The 21,012-nt window shown below is 38.3% G+C and overlaps 1 protein-coding gene across 2 annotated transcripts in view; it reads right to left on the reverse strand.

The window, feature by feature from the left end:
- Positions 1 to 20,789, reverse strand: part of aqr (aquarius intron-binding spliceosomal factor) — a 111,663-nt gene extending 90,874 nt beyond the window's left edge. For both annotated transcript variants that reach the window (XR_005618343.2, XM_039650957.2), the window contains exons 1-12: positions 20,261 to 20,789; positions 20,108 to 20,164; positions 19,892 to 19,932; positions 19,350 to 19,385; positions 19,156 to 19,276; positions 15,473 to 15,613; positions 14,771 to 14,839; positions 7,302 to 7,402; positions 7,146 to 7,222; positions 4,262 to 4,326; positions 3,002 to 3,118; positions 2,358 to 2,471 (exon numbers count right to left, since the gene is read on the reverse strand). Coding sequence is in view for 1 of the 2 variants with exons in the window: in XM_039650957.2 (XP_039506891.2) it covers positions 2,358 to 2,471; positions 3,002 to 3,118; positions 4,262 to 4,326; positions 7,146 to 7,222; positions 7,302 to 7,402; positions 14,771 to 14,839; positions 15,473 to 15,613; positions 19,156 to 19,276; positions 19,350 to 19,385; positions 19,892 to 19,932; positions 20,108 to 20,164; positions 20,261 to 20,353 (1,032 nt within the window). In the remaining variant the exon portion in view is untranslated. The remainder of the gene's footprint in view (positions 1 to 2,357; positions 2,472 to 3,001; positions 3,119 to 4,261; positions 4,327 to 7,145; positions 7,223 to 7,301; positions 7,403 to 14,770; positions 14,840 to 15,472; positions 15,614 to 19,155; positions 19,277 to 19,349; positions 19,386 to 19,891; positions 19,933 to 20,107; positions 20,165 to 20,260) is intronic.
- Between the last annotated feature and the right edge of the window lie 223 nt (positions 20,790 to 21,012).

The following is a 21,012-nucleotide window of genomic DNA, read 5'->3' on the forward strand; positions in this document are numbered from 1 at the left end:
TGTTTTTTCCGTTTTAATTTTTGGGAATTCAGTTTTTTTTTCCTTTACTGTTATTTTAGTTGTAAAAAGAGCTTTTAATGTTGCTTTTAATGTTAATGATTAATAATCCACGTCAGCAAAGAGCGCTTAGTTTGAGTTCATTTACAACAAAGATGGCCGCCGCTGGAAGATGCACTGAGATGTGTAAAATCAGCCATCGCGTCTGTTATAGAAAAAATTCGTTTTATTTTTTCCCAAATTCCGTTTTTTCCGTTTTAATTTTTGCAAATTCTTTTTTTTCCGTTTTAATTTTTGCAAATTCCGTTTTTTCCGTTTTAATTTTTGCAAATTCCGTTTTTTCCGTTTTAACTTTTGCAAATTCCGTTTTTTCCGTTTTAACTTTTGCAAATTCTGTTTTTTCCGTTTTAATTTTTGGGAATTCAGTTTTTTTTTTTCCTTTACTGTTATTTTAGTTGTAAAAAGAGCTTTTAATGTTGCTTTTAATGTTAATGATTAATAATCCACGTCAGCAAAGAGCGCTTAGTTTGAGTTCGTTTACAACAAAGATGGCAGCCGCTGGAGAACTGAGATGTGTAAAATCAGCCATCGCGTCTGTTATAGAAGATGTAGGGCCCTATAAAATCCGTTTTATTTTTTCCCAAATTCCGTTTTTTCCGTTTTAATTTTTGCAAATTCTTTTTTTTCCGTTTTAATTTTTGCAAATTCCGTTTTTTCCGTTTTAATTTTTGCAAATTCCGTTTTTTCCGTTTTAACTTTTGCAAATTTTGTTTTTTCCGTTTTAATTTTTGGGAATTCAGTTTTTTTTTTCCTTTACTGTTATTTTAGTTGTAAAAAGAGCTTTTAATGTTGCTTTTAATGTTAATGATTAATAATCCACGTCAGCAAAGAGCGCTTAGTTTGAGTTCATTTACAACAAAGATGGCCGCCGCTGGAAGATGCACTGAGATGTGTAAAATCAGCCATCGCGTCTGTTATAGAAAAAATTCGTTTTATTTTTTCCCAAATTCCGTTTTTTCCGTTTTAATTTTTGCAAATTCTTTTTTTTCCGTTTTAATTTTTGCAAATTCCGTTTTTTCCGTTTTAATTTTTGCAAATTCCGTTTTTTCCGTTTTAACTTTTGCAAATTCCGTTTTTTCCGTTTTAACTTTTGCAAATTCTGTTTTTTCCGTTTTAATTTTTGGGAATTCAGTTTTTTTTTTTCCTTTACTGTTATTTTAGTTGTAAAAAGAGCTTTTAATGTTGCTTTTAATGTTAATGATTAATAATCCACGTCAGCAAAGAGCGCTTAGTTTGAGTTCATTTACAACAAAGATGGCCGCCGCTGGAGGATGCACTGAGATGTGTAAAATCAGCCATCGCGTCTGTTATAGAAAAAATCCGTTTTATTTTTTCCCAAATTCCGTTTTATTTTTTCCCAAATTCCGTTTTTTCCGTTTTAATTTTTGGGAATTCATTTTTTTTTTCCTTTACTGTTATTTTAGTTGTGAAAAGAGCTTTTAATGTTGCTTTTAATGTTAATGATTAAAATGTACACAAATAAAATAGGCATTTACTCTTAAAATGACAAATACTGCATGATGCAACATAACACTGCACTCTAAGTACTTCAAGTAACAACAAAATATGGTTATGAGCTTTAAACTGTCCTGTAAAATAAATTATATTAGTTTATATAAGTTAAAATAAAAGTCACACTCTAGCTGCGTCGTAATGTGCATACCATCCATCCTAAATAGGATGTGACATTAGTAACTGTCAATACTATTTCAGGCATAGTATGCACACATTGGGACGCAGCTTCTCTCTCGCTCGCGCACTGTTGAGCGTGCTGTCTCATAGTCTCTCGACTCGGACACACACACTCGGTCTGGCACCTCAGACAGACGTGCACGGAGGGGACTTTGTGTGTGTGTGTGTGCGGCGAGTTTCTTAACTTTTTCGCCGTGGAGAGCCGCTTCGCCATGCTTTCAGTGGAAACGCGGCTATTGTTTTGATGCCGTCATGAGCTGAAATGACGGGAGGGGTTGTGTCGCCCAGATTTGCTGCCCCGTCTCTCTGCATTTTCCCCAGACATACGTTCTTCTCCCACACAAACACCAAATTTCATTCCAAATATGTAAAATTCCGTAAATTCCGAGTTAATACTAGATTCCGTGTTAATTGGCCAATTCCAATAATTGGAACAGAGAACCGCGATCAAGGCATCTGTTGATCTAATTGAGTCCAGAGGCATCTGCTTTCCGGATTCGATTGAAACGCCCCATAATCACAGCCCAATGGAGCAGAGGTACATGCTGACTAGAGTCCGAGTATGACGACGTCAGGCTAAGGTTTTCCATGAGTAAACTGAGGTGTACCTGTAGAGACGTGATCCTGTCGTAGTGCAGTGTGGTCATCTCTTTCTGTGTGAGAGCGTTTCCAGTCTGATCACTGATCTCAAAGCCAGCGTAGAACTTCAACATGTCCAGCAGCTTCACAACAACAACACAACAAGCATTACAATAGTCAAGTAAACCGCCGGTCATATAAAATAAGGAGAACAGAAATGGTCATATCAATATCAGGGGACTTTTAATGTTATCAAACCAGGCTGATCAATTACAGGCAAATGATCATTATTTCCAGTCAGCATATACCTATATTTAAACAAACTGAAGTAGAAGAAATGTTTACTCTCGAGTCCGTAAGATTCGGTTTAGCCTTCAGCATTTATTCTTTGTTATATTATTATTTGTTGCATATGGGCAAGTTTAATTTTTTTATTTTTATGTTTGATTGTTGGCTCGTTTGTTAAATGATTGTGGGACAGAAAAGATTGTTTTTTTGTAAAAAGTAACAATTTTTCCACAACATTATTATAGGGTAATCCATATTGGCACCGATTTCAATATCACTACATCCATAACTGCAAATTATCATTTTTATATCATCATATTTATATATCATTTCACATATTTATGTATTTAAATCCCAGTGTGTGGCTGGATCGTGTCTGCTGTACCTGGCAGAAGAGGTGTCCTTCCTGCTCCCGCTCCGTGAGGTGGGACAGCTGGCAGTTCACCACCAGATGAGCGTCGTCCAGGAGTGTGTTGAACCAGCGCCGGGTCGGGAGGAGAGCCTGACGGAGGGACACGGGTAAACACACACACACACACACACACACACACCTGAAGTCAGAGTTCAGTCCTGATCAACAGAAAGAGTGACAGATCTATTCTTTCATATTGTGAAGCATCTGTGTGTAAAGATTTAACGAAAAAGAAAAATTGTAGTTCATCCATCCATCTATCTATCTATCTATCTATCTATCTATCTATCTATCTATATCCATCTGTATCTATCTCTATCTATCTGTCTGTCTATCTATCCATCCATCCATCCATCCATCCATCCATCCATCCATCCATCCATCCATCCATCCATCCATCCATCTATCTATCTATCTATCTATCTATCTATCTATCTATCTATCTATCTATATCCATCCATCCATCCATCCATCCATCCATCCATCCATCCATCCATCCATCCATCTATCTATCTATCTATCTATCTATCTATCTATCTATCTATCTATCTATCTATCTATCTATATCCATCTGTATCTATCTCTATCTATCTATCCATCCATCCATCCATCCATCTATCTATCTATATATATCCATCTGTATCTATCTGTCTGTCTATCTATCCATCCATCCATCCATCCATCCATCCATTTATCTATCTATCCATCTATCTATCTATCTATATCCATCTGTATCTATCGATATCTATCTATCTATCTATATCCATCTGTATCTATCGATATCTATCTATCTATCTATCTATCTATCTATCGATATCTATCTATCGATATCTATCTATCGATATCTATCTATCTATCTATCCATCCATCCATCCATCCATCCATCCATCCATCCATCCATCCATCCATCCATCCATCCATCCATCCATCCATCCATCCATCCATCTATCCATCCATCCATCCATCTATCTATCTATCTATCTATCTGTCTGTCTATCCATCCATCCATCCATCCATTTATCCATCTATCTATCCTTCCATGTTCTAAATGGTGTCTTTCACTTTTCACAAAAAAATGTGCAAAAAATTCTTACAAGGTCAAAAAATGTTAAAAAATTAAACTTATCCACAAGTAAATAACGTGCCTTTAGAAAATGATGAACAGTGAATTTTCATCTCATTCCAACTTTAATATCTTTTAAGAAACAGAAATAAGCAGCAGAACAAACGTACCTCCAGGTCAATCATGAACTCAATGAATCTCTCACAGTAGTGAACCTTCTCCATGGAGACGGAGCCTAGAGCAACAACCACAAAACACACATTACACCACTGACCAGTGACCACACACCTCATTTCACACAGACCGGCCGTGAAGAGAGAGAGAGAGAGAGTGATCGTCTCGTAAACAGGGCGCGCTGGCCTCTGCTGTGACCCGAACAGGTGGATGATGGGAGGAGGGACCGTCGAGAGGAGCGAAGCTGGGTCACGGCACACGATGGTGAAAACACACACAGATACTCAAAGCAGAAATAAAGACACAGCCTGAAGGGCGTCGGGAACACTGAGGCCTCATGGGTAACAGGAATCAGCCCCATTTTAATGTCTAGCACTATACACATCCTGCAAAATGGGTTTTTCGGTGTCAGTGACAAGTACTTAGCAATTAAAGGGCCTTTTAACATAATTGTAAAAACGACGTTGTTCATGAACACTCACTGGCCTGAAGCGTTTTAGGTTAACTTGATTATCCATAGATCATTTTTTATAAAAATCATGTGCCGATGTGAATCGCGGATATGATCACCAGGCTTTCGAGGAAGGTTTATTTATAGGGATGCACCGATACCGATACCGGTATCTGGTATCGGCCTCGATACCACATTTTCTAAAGTACTCGTACTCGTTAAAAGTCCCCCGATACCGGGGACCGATACCATGTTCTGAGAAATGGGTTAATCACAGGCGCCGAGTGCCCACCCCCAGGCTCCGGCTGCAGCTCAGAGCGGGGAGATGGGGAGACATGTCAGCCGTGTGGAACAGTGATGCGCGGGTCAATGTACAAACAACCCGCACACTACCAACGTACCCGAACCGCAAAAAAGTAAGAAAATATTGTACCCGACCCTCTTCCTGACCGTATTTTTTAAAAGTAGTACATGCTCATCGTAGCGTCATTGGGCCATAAACGTGTAACAACACAGCATCGCAAGAAGACGTAGCCTACATATAACAAAGGCAGCACTTTGGTCATCATCTTTCATTATTTCGGTAAATGTCTCCCACACTTACTCTTTCTATTTGTGTATTTGCGGAGCTTCTTTTCTCTTGCCGCCTCCATCTCTCTGCAGACTAGTGATCATAGACATGGCCGGTTCGTGAACGAATCGGTTCTTTTTAATGAACTGGTCAAACCAGTACGCTAAATCGAACTGAATCATTCGCATCAGTTCACGTCTTGCGTCAGTGCTGATCCACAAGTTACTACAGTTACTCACTTTCAGACATGCCTGACAGTCCCTCCGAGTTGAAATAAACCAATATCCCGAATTATATTTTACTCCAGTAACTCTAACAGTTCACTGAACTGAGACATGTTGTTGATACTGCTGATACTGCGCATCCGCGTATAGTAACGAACGCAGAGGTACAGCGGTTCTCGGATCACACCAGTACAGAACTGAGAACTGTTTAGACTGAGCTTGTGTGTCATCTTCGTGCCAGTTATTCAGCCAATAAATAAATTCGGCCTATATATTTCATAGAAAATTGTATCTAGTACTATATAAATACAAAGGTTTAATTGGCATCTTTTTCCAAACGACCTGACCGACCGCGACCCGAATATCATTAAAAATATTTTTGGATGACCCGTAACTGCGGGTAACCGCGGGTGACCGCGGCGCAAGCACCCGCTCATTTTGGATCAAACCGTGCATCACTGGTGTGGAACAATTTCAAAGTGAATGGCTTTGGATTAGGAGAATAAGTTTACTTGTAGTCGCCAAGTTACTTATAGTCAGTTGAATGTCTGTTGGGGAACCAAATAAATAAAGTGTTATCAGATATTAAGCTGATCGTACTAATACTCTAGTCTACTAATACTCTAATGACAGTTAGTTGACATGTAATTGAAAAGTTACTTATAGTTAGTAAAGTGGACTATCGAAATAAAGTGTTACCCAAGTAATTTAATCAAGGACCTAAAAACCCGTATATAAAAATATTTAAATCATGTTTTTTTTTATTTTTTATTAAGTACTCGGTATCGGTATCGGCGAGTACTGAAATGCAAGTACTCGTACTCGTACTCGTTTTCCAAAAAAGTGGTATCGGTGCATCCCTATTTATTTATTAATCTCTCAATAATTTTTGTATTCCATGGATTGTGTTTTAAAAACTAGAGCTTTGATCATGAAACTAAGCATTTACAATTTTTATATCATCTTACTAAGTCCCTCTTGGAGCCATTTCTTAGATATTGTTTTTTTACTCGCAACTAATAATACATTAAGTAGGTATTTGTCTTGAGCATTAAGGTTAGTTGGTATATTTCCTAAATATATAGTACTGAAATTGTACTCCGTATCAAATCCCAGTATCAATTTTATTTCGGTCACTATCTCTAACCAAAAGGACTGAATCATTGGACATTTCCAAAATATGTGAAAGTAATCTGCCATAGAAGTGACATGTAACTTTTTTAAAATAAAAACTAGAAAATGTGAGTATTGAGGCAGGCCTGCTATTTTTATTTGATGGAAAATTTATTTATTGTCATCTTAATTTGTTAATTATTTAAGTAAAAAAAATAGCGTAGACCTATTTTGTTTTTTATTAATATTATATTATCGTTTTTGTGAACATTTGATGTGAATCCGGGTTCTGTTTTTGATCTGTTCTGCTGTTTGCACGTTACATTTTTTTTTTTTTTTTTGTATTTTTAATAGGTCACAGGCACTCGTCAATTTTGTTTTTATTTAATTCAATAGGGCAGGCTATTATAATCTTAGTTAACGGTTAATACTCGGATAACGAGAGGCGGTTATCGGTCGGGAAAATGAACCGAAATGAGCATCCCTAGTATAGAGGTGTTGATCTTAATGAGAAGCTTTACCTGACGCAGGGATGGACATGAGAACCCCCAGGAACTTCTTGATGAGAGCAGCGAGGAAGGTGCGCTCCTTCTTCGCTCTGTGGAAACACAGTTCGTGAGACACACGGGACGTCGTTCTGACGTGTTTCAGGGTTGTGGGGTGTGAGGGGGTCTTACTGCTCCGCATCCTGAGGCTCCATCTTCTCATAGTTCTTCTTAATGAGGTTCCAGAACTTCTGCAGTTTCGGGACCTTCTTCAATTCCTGCTGCAGTCTCATCTGAAAAATTACAAAACATCGGGGTCAGTTTCCAACGTCAGAAATAGTGGACAAAACAGACTCCCCGTTGTCAATGCATGACAGTATGTGCGACATGGAGATTTACTAGTCATGCCACTTTTTTCATACAAAAATAACGAGTTTATTCGACTATTTCTTTTCTTCCTTGTAGGCCAGAAACGAGATTTCCTTATAGATTTCCACGACGCATGCGCGAGAATTGCCATCTCCTTACACTACTTCAGTATTATGATCATAACCTATGACAAAATTTTATTATAAACTAGATTAGCGGGTAACTCAGTCAAATTTAGTCTAGAAAAACAATAATTTTAACATTTAATGAAAAAAAAAATTTAGTGGGGAACAAATAAGAGACAATAATCTGGTAAAATGTACACATTCCTCTTTGTATTGTTGTAAAATACATTCATGAAAAACAAGATAAAAATCAAAAAGATCAATTATTTTACAGCCAATTATTAAATTAAGAAAAAAAATATATAGCACAGCCATTTAATGAGGCAGCAACACATGATAGATAGGACAGAACAGAACAAAAACTACTATTAATAATCTTTCATTGCGCAAAAGTATTATGATACGATTATGAAAGACCCCAATAGAGTGCGGCACACAGCCCTTATGGCCATTGCACACCGAGTCCGAAATTCGCATCCGAAATTTTCGCACGTTAAAAAAAAAAAAATTCGTCCTCACGTTATGTCAATCACGCTTGCACACCGCCTCCGAAACTTTCGTCCGTCATAAAATTAATCGGATCGGGTTCGATTTTATGCGTTTTTCGCGTCCACAGCCAGCATTTTGAGAGTTTTTTTGACAATTCAGGGCCGACTGGAGATCGCCGCACATCATTTCACATATCCGCAGTGCTTTCAGTTTCGGTTTTCAATTCGATCAATCAATCAAAAAAAAAATTCGATCAAGTGTTTATGTTCTCTTCTCTCGATTGGATTATGAAAGGAATAAACCTCCCCTTTTAATCAGAATGAAATTTCTGATCGATTAAAAGTTTAAAAGATTCGATAACTTTGTTCACGGAAATTGGTGTTCTTGTTTTTAAAATGTGGCTCCAGCATCAAACTTTTCCACTGACATTCTGAATCGCAACTCCTTGATAAGGAGGTGCTTCCTCTCGGCGCAGTTTCAGGATTGGATGGACGCAAACGCAATATTTTCTCTTTCTTCTCTTTTCAATAAGAGAGAGGGCAACAAAATCATCCTCGCTGCTTGACGAATTCATTTCGTATTTTTGCGTTTTTTCCCGCAAAGGTTTAATAAATACGCATCGGACTCAGTGACGAATTTTTAGGGGGACAAACACGAAAAAACGCATACGAAAATTTCGGACTCAGTGTGCAATGGCCTTCAGAGTACGTTTGGAAAAGGAAATATATCGATGCATGGTGTATTTTACAGTATCTATCTAAGGCCACCCTTAAAAATATTCTTGTTTGCCGTAACCCGACCGACCCTGTCAATTTAGGGCCGACCCAATTTTTTATTTTTTTTCCCTTTTAGTCCGACCGACTTGCCGGTTGTAACTTGCGTTCAGACCGACCGATTTTTTTTTTTTTTACTCTTCAAACGACTAATTCAAATTCCATAAAATGATATTTTAGTTAGTATTGTGAAAGTTGCTTATGTCTACAAACGTAGGCTACGTTCTTTCTTTTAAATAAAAACCCGTGGCGTCATAGTCATCTGATTATGTTTACACGATTGGTTTACCCGTGTCACACTGTCTATAAGGCTTATACGTTCGCTTCGTTTCATTCAGTGTTCCCGCTTGGTAAACCCGGTATTAAATGGGCTGAATATCAACCATTTCTATATATAATAATAATATTAAACAATTTGTCTGATGCAATTTTGCTATTCCCAGTCCAGAAGAGAGAGAGAGCGATCTCTCACCCGGAGCCACAGCGCGAACAACATGACAGCCCTGCTTAATGAGTGACAATGAGGACAGAACGTGGTTACCTACACTTTAGATCTGGGATATTATTCTAATTGTATTTTAGATTTCCGCTTTCAAAGATTATAAAAAGATATTTGAGATGAAACCATTACAGACGCATTCTGTCTATAGCGCAACTTCCTTCCCTTCACAGCGTTGCGCTGTCATTTCTTCCTAAAACCCAAACGTACCGTCAGAATCAGCACGATCGGTAATTGTTGTAAAATGCAGTCTGTACTGTTGCTAAACTGCGTACGGGTTCAATCATTAAAAGAGCTATTAAAAGCACAAAAGTCTGCGCAAGAGACGCTGTTCACAAGGCACTGCAACGGGACAAGAAAAGTAGGCTATAGCCTCATTTTGGGCTTCATGTGCGCAGCTAAACTATCAAATATACATAAAATCTAAAATGACCTGCTCTGAGATTCATTTAAACACAGTTTATGTCTTAAATGGATGTGAATAGTTGGGAGGATATGGTGGTGCATCAGTCATCTGTTAGATCCGCACTCGGTCTTAAAGGGGCAGTAGTCTAATAAACATGTGACGATTGAGCCAGTAATGGGAATCAAACACAACAAAAGGCAGAGAAAAATCACTCGCAGCTCTTGAATTATTAACTTAAACTTTAATAAGCATTAATCTAACTATGATAAACCATGCAGTGTCATTTTACATTTGATTTACTAAATTAAATTTCTTTTCAGACAGCGCAACACACTTAACTGAAAAGTAGCTAATTTTAGACCTTTCTGAAATTAAAGCACTGTGTATATAGGCTAATTTGTATCTTTGTTTAATTGTATTCTTTGTTTCACCATGTGTTTGTACTTGTTTTTGCTTATATCTCATGTATTTGGGGAAAAAAAAGCCTGCACACTGCTGCATAACAAATACAGTAGATATTTATTCATTTTGTGACTGGCCTAAAAACGTAACCGGTTGTAGGTTGCAATAACACCTAGTGGTGGATGCACAGTTTGAAGACCCAGTCAGTGACGTCACAGTATGCAATTAAAAAAAAAAAAAAAAAAAAAAGTTCATGATCACCATGACCAAAATTTTACTTTTTTTTTTACACTGAATCCTGGAAAAAAAAAAATATAGACCTACCTACCGACCCTTTTTTTAAAAAAAAATTGCTGTTACTGCAAACCAAAATATTTTTAAGGATGGCCTAATATGCAATAGTTTATTGAGCCTTTCCTTTTAACAGTTTTACATTTCAGTTACTGTGCGCGTGAAGAACAATGATAGTGCTCTCCAGTGTTGTGATGCAAGATAGTCAATTTATGCGAAACCATAGAGCTTTATCTACATATCAAGTTAATAATATTAACATTTAATCATCTTGGAGAGAGTTTCATCATTGCCGAACTCGACACGCTGTGCTGTTTAAATGCTGAATGGAGAATTACCGACAGCCGCAGCGGAGGGAAAAGTTCCCCCCCCCCCACCCCCCAACATTTTCTCATCGAATCTACACAATTCACGTAGGTCACCTATTTTGGTTTCAAAACGGCGAATTTCGCCGAAAGGTGAGCGATTTTCATGTCTGCATTAATGACGTAATTATTGGGTGAACTAACCCTTTAAGGTCTTGAGTCTGAAATTCTCGGTCGAAATTGTTGCATGTTAAAAAATAAATACAACCTCATGTTGTGTGAATCACGTTTACTAGGGATGGGCAACGATTAATCGTGATTAATCACATCCAAAATAAAAGTTTGTGTTTACATAATACAGGGCTCAAGACTAACGGCATCCTATCGTCCTGGGGACGATAGAAAATGTGTTTAGGACGAACAGAAATATTCTCCAGGACGCCTACAGGACGAAAGGCATTTTATATGCGTGTTCACAGGGCTCGAATTTCGGCGCAGGTATTGCGCATAATTCTAATCATTCCCGCAGGTCTCCTAATTATAATGCGGATATTCCCGTAATTGTAATCCACAAAGATTATAAAATGCCAGAGGCAATTTCACAAACAGCGTGAGTGTTCAGCGGTGCCGCGTCTTCTCTTCTCTCAAAATGTTGTGGAAGGCAAGCATCAGTCGCTGCTGCGATAATACACACTCACTCGCGTTCAGGAGTCGGGACATGACGGAATATTCACTTGCACAATCGGGCCAGCAGTGCATCGTGAATAAAGCTTACCATTTGCACGTCTTTTTAAGTCTTACCAGTTTAAACATTCAGGCGATTTTAAACTGATCAGTGCTCGTGCGCTCTCTGGGATGATGCGCACATTCATAGAAAATCCGTCTCAAGAACAGCTGGCCAGTAACAAAACTTATTTTTCATGGATTATATTGCATTTAACACGCAAAACTGTTTCAATTTCGGTCTTCGTGAGTACAATAGTCTAAATATAGTCGGTTTTGTATTTAATAAGCATAAAACGCATGCCAGTATCCACAAGTTTCCGAGGGGCGCTCCTGTAAAAAATAAAGTGGGTGAAACTTCCGGTGAGGCGGCGGATGTAGCATTCCAATGGTGTTTTGTGTGTTAGTTGGCGAAGAGGCTAGCTGTTTTTCTGAGAATTATTTTACCATTTAAAGACGCAAATCTTTATGAGAGATGTCGTTACGGAGCTCAGGGACAACATGTGCTGTTCGCGGTTGTATGTATAAACGGATTAAACTAGTTCAGTGGCTTAAACGTGATTGTTTTGAACATAAGCTGAAAACAAAATCAGAGTGATCCTGCCAAAGCCCGTCTCTGATCCTGCCAACGACTGTAGTTTCCATCACCTCCCAAAAGACGACGAATCTTCCTGTGTACATTTGTTTAAATTCTTAATATTCTATAAACTCTATCAGCATGTGATTGGCTGTTCGCTACTGATGTTACACCTAAACTCAGGATCAAAGCCTGTGTTGACAGAATACCAATGTGCCAGTTAATGTATTCAAGCTAGGGCTGGGCGATATGGCCAAAAAATCATATCTCGATATTTTTTGGTCAAATGGCGATATACGATATATATCTCGGTACTTTCTACATTTTCTATTTAGATAAAGAAAATCTTTATATTTAAAAAAAAAAAATATATATATATATATATATATATATATATTCACATTCGGCCCAATGATACCCTACAAACAATGTTGATATTGAAGGATATGGAAACAAATATAATATAGGCTATGCAATATATTATGTGCAAAAAGCTTTTGTTTTTATATTGACTAAAAGCTAAACTAAAAATGAAAATAAAAACAAAAACAAAAGCACAAACTAATTATATTAGCCTGCATTTGATTACCCCATTATAATCACTTTCACTTTCATTACAAATATATACTTGTAGGTTTAAAATTCCACATATGGCACATTTATTTTCTCCAACAACAAATATCTTAGCAATATGTTTATTTTAGTCAGAATTATTGCGTACTACGTAGTACTATTCACGCGCATGCGCGCGCCGGCGCTCGTTCAAGGAAGCATGAACTTTAGCGGAGATTCACTTGCAGAAGCTCGTCCTCTTCTGACATGGACATATTTGTTGTGAAATGGACATATTTGCTTTACTTTCTAACATTTACAGATGGAGAATATACCTGTGAAATGTAAGTTGAGCACTGAGGAAAGCACCACACCTCAAACGCATTAAACAGCGCAAGTATATCTGTCAGTCAGCAACAGTGTCTGTCAGAGCATTTGACCGGGCGGCAAGCTGCCTTAAACTTGTTAACTATATCAAAGTGATTTTGACGCAATTAATATAAGCTTGTGTCATGTTTAGGACAAATTGTACTACGTAGCCTAGCTACTTTCACTGCAGCAGCTCACACTGCAACCTCCGCTATTTTTCAGATGTGCTCATATCAAACTACCGTATCGATATAAACGGTATTGCCTCATTCCATATCGTTTCAAAAAATATAACGATACATCGTACATACTCGATATATCGCCCAGCCCTAATTCAAGCAGCACATTCATTTATAATTTTGAATAAACTCCAAAGCACAATGACTAAGTGTGTATTTTTTATTTTAATTGTTTGTCAGCTCGCACAACTGTCTGTCACCATGCCTTGATGAGTATTGATTATTAATAATGTTGTTATTATAATACTCCCAATCAACTACTGCGGAGGGTAAAGGTACTGTTATTTCACCCTTTTGAATTTCGTTGAGGTTGTGTTCCCACATCGTTAGCTAGTTTGGATCGCTATAACTTGAATGACTGTCAACTGTTGAATGAACGAGTGTCAAGCATGTCAAGTCGCGCTTTGTTTACTTCCAACCGGAAGTCGCGCCCACTTTTGACGCAAGGCCTCATGGGGCGTAGGAAACTTGTGGGTAATGAACACAGAATCCGTGCCCCAGCTCTTAAAGAAACAGCAACCATATATCTGTCGGTCAAATTTTGTCGTCAAAACAACAAGTTTAAGGAATTAAAGTTAAAGGAATCAGGATTGATAGCCTATGTAGGCCTATTTAATTTATTCTGGACTAAAATAATATCCAGGGTTGTTTTCCATTTGATTACTTTATTCAGTTTCTGTCTATGAATATAGTGTTAGACCTTCAAAAACTTTTCTCTTTATTTGTATCTTTATCTGTATCTGTATTGCATGTTCAAACTTTAAAATCATTCAAATTAACTGCTTAATAGATTTTTTTTCTCTGGAAGTATGTAGGTTTGGAGATTTTAGAGAAATTCTAAATTAATGCATTACAGTTGAACTAAACCCATTATAATTTAGTCATCTGAATTGTTTTAGTTAACTAACAGCTATGGATGATAACAGCAGGTACAGAAACAAAATTTTTATTTTGAGACGGTTGACATTCACTTTAGGACGGTTCAAATTGTCATTCGAGACGATTCCAGGACGGAGGTGAAAAAAGTTAGTCTGGAGCCCTGATAATATATGTTTGTGTAGTGTGTATAATTAATTTGTATGTATAAATACCCACACATGCATGTATATATTTAATAAATATGTGCATGTAAATATATTCACAATTAATATTATATATAAATATAAATATTTGGTATATTAATAACACATTTTTCTTAAATATATACATGCATGTGTGGGTATTTATATATACAAATTAATTATACACACCACACAAACATATATTATGTAAACACAAACTTTTATTTTGGATGCGATTAATCGCGATTAATCGTTGCCAATCCCTAACGTTTACACACTGCATCCGAAACTTTCATCGGATCGGGTTAGACTTTGTGTTTTCCGCATCCGTGGAAAGTATGTTGAGAGGTTTTTTGATAATTCAGAGCCACCGAATGATGACAAAAAATTATTTGAGACACAGACCTTTAGGCTCCAGGCACATCCCTAGTAAAGAGATCACATGGATCATGAAATGTGTGTGTGATGCAGTAATATTCACCGGCAGCAGACACATCCACATGGGCAGAGAGACCAGCTTCTGCACCTGCTCACGGATCAAGTCCACTTCCTGAAGAACGTCACAAACAAACAGTCAATAATCAATAAAGTTCTGTATTACTGAAATGGAGCTCTTATAACACCAGCTAAAATCCTGTTCCTAGTGTTGCCATGTTGACTCCAAGATTAAAGCATGATACAGTCAAACAAACACTGCGCTCCTGCCACTTCACACATATCAGTTCACACACTGGAAATAGAGTGTGTGAAACTTTTACTATAGGTGCCATTTTCTGCACTGACACCTCTCACAGCATCTGCACATCATCATAAAACACTACAGATGTGCACAGGCTCACGAGACACGACGTGTCTGAATAGTTGCCACCCAAGCCTATAATCTTACATTAGCATTCTATAAACAACACTAGACAATGAAATCACGTCAACAATGCAAATGGGCCATCTGAAGGGACGGGACACCATGCCTTAAATTAGCAGCAAGCCAAAAATAGATGAACACAGGCTTGAACTGAAGCTGTCGTATTTCACACGAACCCCTGAGTCTAGAGAGCGGTTAAAACCTCTTTAACATGCGCTGTTTAGCAAAGCAACAGTGCCACCAAGTGATGAGAGGAACGACAGGTAATGTAGTAAATCCTTTGTGCTAGTGATTTAGTAAATGAGAAGCATGTGAACGAACCAGACTGTTGAAGCAGTGATCGAGGAAGAGGAGGAGCACCGTCTGTTCCTTCAGCGACAGGCCGAGCTGCTCGCCCGACAGACACGACTCCATCACACACCTGAAGAAGTGAGGGAAGTGTGTGGGCGCGCGCTTAAAAACCTGCCCAGAGAGAGAAACAACACAGGTGTCACACACTTACATCATATCTAATCAGATCTGTAAACAATAATAATTAAAAAAATTTTTTTTAAAAAAATCAGCAGCTGCGGTTGCCAGATCTTCTCAATACAAAAAATACAGCAGGAACATTTTAAGTTCTACAGACTGACTTAAAATTCATATTTCGACATGAGAAATCATTTTTATATAGACCAACGCCACTTTTGCGTCATCGAAGGGTAACGCCCCCTTTTGGGGGAAAACACCTCTATACTGTCTATGGGAAAACAAACGGATTCCCATGAGAACAGAACTTGCACTAGATCTGCAAAGTTTCTTGATAGCAAAAATGGCACAAACTTCAAGAAGCTAACGTTACTGAATACGGGGTTACAGAGGTGTCCCTTTGAAATGGTCGAAAACTGGATTAATGACCCCACACAGCGGCCAAATATGGACTGTTCAGACATCTAACGTTACCACTATCTCGTGGAATCACCAAGTAAGTAGCCTTTTTTATTTATTTATTTATCATTTACACACTCACAGTAGCCTACGACAAACTACTAGACGATGAGGCCATGTCACTTGGATCATATTTAACTTGATTTAAGCTATTGACAGTTTTGTTGTCGACTAGCTATTAGAAAAACTAGCTGTTAGCAGCTAACGTTACCTTATTAGACTATGTCAATAGCTTAAATCAAGTTAAATATGATCCATTCATCGTCTAGTTTGTCATACTGTGAGTGTTAATGAAAAAAAAGGCTACGTGCTTACTTGGTGATTCCACGAGATAGTGGTAACGTTAGATGTCTGAATAGTCCATATTTGGCCGCTGTGTGGGGTCATTAATCCAGTTTTCGACCATTTCAAAGGGACACCTCTGTAACCCCGTATTCAGTAACGTTAGCTTCTTTAAGTTTGTGCCATTTTTGCTATCAAGAAACTTTGCAGATCTAGTGCGAGTTCTGTTCTCATGGGAATCCGTTTGTTTTCCCATAGACAGTATAGAGGTGTTTTCCCCCAAAAGGGGGCGTTACCCTTCGATGACGCAAAAGTGGCGTTGGTCTATAACACATCTTTATAATACACTCACTGACCACCTCGAAAAAAGAGACTCGTGATGAATCAAAAGCAGCTTCTCCACAAGCTGAAGAAAATACTGATGTCATACACACACTCAGTGCCATAAAAAAGGCCATTCATTTAACAGCATGAAACGTTAATGTACATAACTGATAACAAAGCGTTATTTCAATGAAAAATAACATGAGAATTTACAGTTAAATAAGATCCTTTGTTTGTTTTCCACTTACACAAACTGTACCTTTAACAGTGTCTTAAAGTACAAAATGTCCAATTTCATCATCCGTTACAGTTTTTCACCGTGATGAGCTTACAGTAAGCAAGTGAGCAGGTTTTACAGTCTTTTACTGTTAAAATTACAATTACTTTTAGTAGTGCTTAAGGTTGGGTGTTTATTACAAATGTCACGGTTCAATTTTAAATCACCACGATCTATAATTACACTGTTCATAAAACCTTAACCTGTGCTAACCCGTTATCCACTTGAAGAGCAGCACAATGTTCAGCCATACAACGTCAACACAAAAAAGTACATTGTGCCAAACAAGAATTCGAGAAATCGGCCCGCTACTGGGGCTTTATTTTACTGTCAGAGGTTTGGATCGCTGCTGCTGCTCCACAGTCCTAATCATATGAGTGGCGTATTTTCGTTCCACTTTCATTTTGTTTGCATTCGCTGCTAGGTAACGACTAAAGGCCAATTTATACTTCTGCGTCGAGGGTACGCCGTAATGTGCGGCGTTGGCTACGCACGTAGGCGACGCCGTTATGAGCATTTATACTTCTGCATTCATGTCTTGTTGCTCTGCAGTACTGCTCCGAAACGCTAGTTGGCGGTGGAGAGTTTTAATGTTCCACTGTGTTTAGATTCCTCACGGCTAGGTTACTACAAGCAATAGCGACTGAAAGAGAGTGGATCATGTTGGAGTTGGAGCTTATTGAGGTGGAAAAACAGTTAATTTTAGTGAAATTACTAAAACTGAAAGGCAGAAATGAGAGAAGACGTCGGAGGAGATGGTACGTGCGGAAATCATAGACAGTGGCGGAAATGCGTGAGAAGGTACGTGCGGAAATGCGTAGGAGGAAATGCGATGCTACCAAGCCGACCAATCACCGATCTTGCGGTTCGCGTCGTAGCGACGTGTAGTTACATTTTTGAGGAGGTGCGCGTCGGCGACGGCGAAGGGTACACGGTATGGGACGCGTCTGTGCGTATGCTACGCCGTACCTACTGCGCGCACCCTACGCAGAAGTATAAATTGGCCTTAACGAGTCCATAGATCGCTGATTGCTCAGACGCACATCAGGTTGTGATATTTGTCTCCGTCTCCTTCCCACAGACGTTTACGCGCGCTATTCTTGTCACGGATTCATTGACGCTCTTCTACGCTTTACCATGCGTTTATGTGGCAAATTTACTGGTCGCACATGTGCGACTAGGGTTGGGTATCGAGAATCGAGTATCGATTGGAACCGGGACTAACTTTTCGTTTTTCCCGGAATTGTTCAAAAGTTCAAATTTCGATTCCTAGTTTCGATATTCACAGTCCGCTGAGCAGAAGAAGAAACCGCTGAACAACACCAACGAAGAAGCGTCTACCGGAAGTGTTGGTATAACCACGCGAGTCGAACATGAGTAGCTTACGTCAGCGGTCCAAAGTGTGGCTTAACTTTTCTAAAAATAACGAAATCTCGGCAAAATGCAAAATTTGTGACAAAAGGAATATTTGTGACAGAAGGAGTATTTCCTTCAGAAAGGATCATTTCCTTCAGAAAGACCGTTGGTTAGCAAAACTTTTTTGACCCTGCCTCTTAAAAGAATCGGAATCGTTAAGAACCGGAATCGAAACAAGGAATCGGAATCAGAATCGTTCAAATTCAAACGATACCCAACCCTATGTGCGACTGGATGTAAAATTCAGTCGCACACTCTCAATGCGACCATTTGGTCACAGTCTGGAGCCCTGAACACAAGTCACCCAAACTGACGAGAAAAAAGCGGGAGGCGCCGAAAAGCGCGCTGTTTGTATCCCTGATCGCTAATCATATCACATCAAACCGTCCAAATTATACTTCGTTTTCAAATTGTTAATGATAACAACGTCAGAATTGCGTGAATACATTTAAAGCCCGTCAGACATTTATCCTTGTCTTCGCATGGGCCGGTTGCAGTCTCTTTTTCCAAACTCTCACTCCGAAGTATTTTACATTTTACAGATGTGCGCGTGTACAGATGAGACGTAATGAAGCAAAGACATGCTCGAATCTCCCGCGGAAATCCACTACCACCACTGGAATTAAAAACATTATTATTTTACACACTGGATATGTGCTTGCTCAAAAATTTATTTTGAATAATTTTCAACCCCAAAAAAGTTACGGACTGCAGCTTTAAACGTCGTTCATCTACAGAAGACTCTTCAGTGTGTTTAAACTCAGGGTTGAAGACAAACCTCCCAGGCAGGAACGTTTTCTCGAAACTTCTCGTTGACGATGCAGCAGATGGACATCAGGTAGCTGTTGGTGGAGGCTTCAGGTGTGTAGTTCAACCACAGGTAACTCTCCAAATACTGGCTGAAGAACAGACAAGCACATCAGACGACTGCTGACAGAAAACACACACACACTGCTGACAGAAAACACCAACCTGAACTCCAGCAACATAATCTTTCTGACAGAAAATCTGAAAAGAGAAGACCAAAGTCAAATTGCTCATTTATTTAATTGCTGCATTTTATAAAGAACATAAATAACTGAATACAGTGGAAGCTTGTTTCCATAATATAATAAAAAAAAAAATCTTAAGAGTCTTGACCTGCAATTCAGAGTTGTAAAATTTTTTTTACAAAAACAGCCAAGGTCCCTTTAATAGACACCGGCCTGGTTTGACAGACAGGGCTTATATTAAACCAGGATTAGCCCTTAGTTCAAATAGCTTTTATAAATGTACATTTAAAAAAAACAATACTGATGCAATTCTTAATATTTTAAGATTTGTCAGCGCATGTTGCTTACGGTTAAAACAGCTCAAACATGCATTTTTGTCTGAGACTAAGGTTTAAACCTTGTCTGTGAAACCTGGGGGTAGCATTATAACAACAACAATAATAGAAATAACAATAGCATATCATTAGTGGATTTTGTATGAGTGCAATTTACATTCCAAAAACCGTACATAAATGTTCTTACTTTGATTTAAGAATCTCATTCTGATAAATGTCTTCAATGACCTGAGAAGAGAAAATATTCAAAAGTCACAAGGTGAGTGATCACTGACACTGATAAAAAACGGATCTGTTAGTATTAGGTAGTGTCTTTATTTATATTATTTTAATATCTATATGTACTGTATTCTGTAAACCCCTCCTAAAGAGTTGAAATAAAGCACAAAGTGTGTCATCTTACCTGAGCTTCAAATGGTAATTTATTCTTGACATGAGGTGCCCAGTATTTGTTTGAAAGCTTGAGAGAACAAAAACACAACACGGCAAATTTAAGAAGATGTACACAAATACACCGACTGACTGTGTTTGACTTCATAAAGTAATCATAACTCACCTGAGTGACATATTCAGCGTTAATCTGCGCCACTGAAGGCGCGGAGGTCTTTATCAGTCTCGAGTCCTTCTGCATGTTTCGATCACTGATCATTAATGGAGTTTATCAATCGAATCAAATAATCATCTGTCTCACTGCTTATTTCAAGCGAACGTAACGTTATCAATGTAACAGCTGAAAAGTTTATTCACATTTCAGTATTCACTTCTGAAAACCTAAGAGATAAAAACACACGCTGGAATGTGAACTAAATCAATGCTGATAATAACCAATGCAAACTTTGTTTATAACAGAGACGTCATGAATACGTTACTAGCTTAGCCGTATGCTAACATGTGAAAGAATGAAAGTCGCGGCTAATGACAACTTCCGCTTTCAGAGTTTCCATCCAAAATAAAAGCCTTATGTTCCGTCAACGGCTTTTTCAACGGCTCTGAGTTCACCTATTTACGCTCTTTTTGTGAAGAAAGTGTAGATACTTTGAGTGTAGTAAAAAGTAGACAAGGGACATCGCGTCTTTAACGGTTTTGCTCTCTGTCGCATCCTGTCACGCAGTAAACTGGCCTGTCAATCATCTTGTCACAGTTAAAAACCTCCACATTTAATTTCAGTTCCTACCCAATCGGAGATAAATGCAGAATCACGTTGACCTGCCGACCGGGTCTTTATCTCCTCATATAAATCATTGCATTATTAATGATGCATTTAAAAGTTAGTAATGGACAAAAACGGATCTTTTTAAAAGTCCACAT

Source organism: Pimephales promelas, chromosome 15 (assembly GCF_988280905.1).
Source record: "Pimephales promelas chromosome 15, fPimPro1.hap1.1, whole genome shotgun sequence".
NCBI classification, from domain to species: domain Eukaryota; kingdom Metazoa; phylum Chordata; class Actinopteri; order Cypriniformes; family Leuciscidae; genus Pimephales; species Pimephales promelas.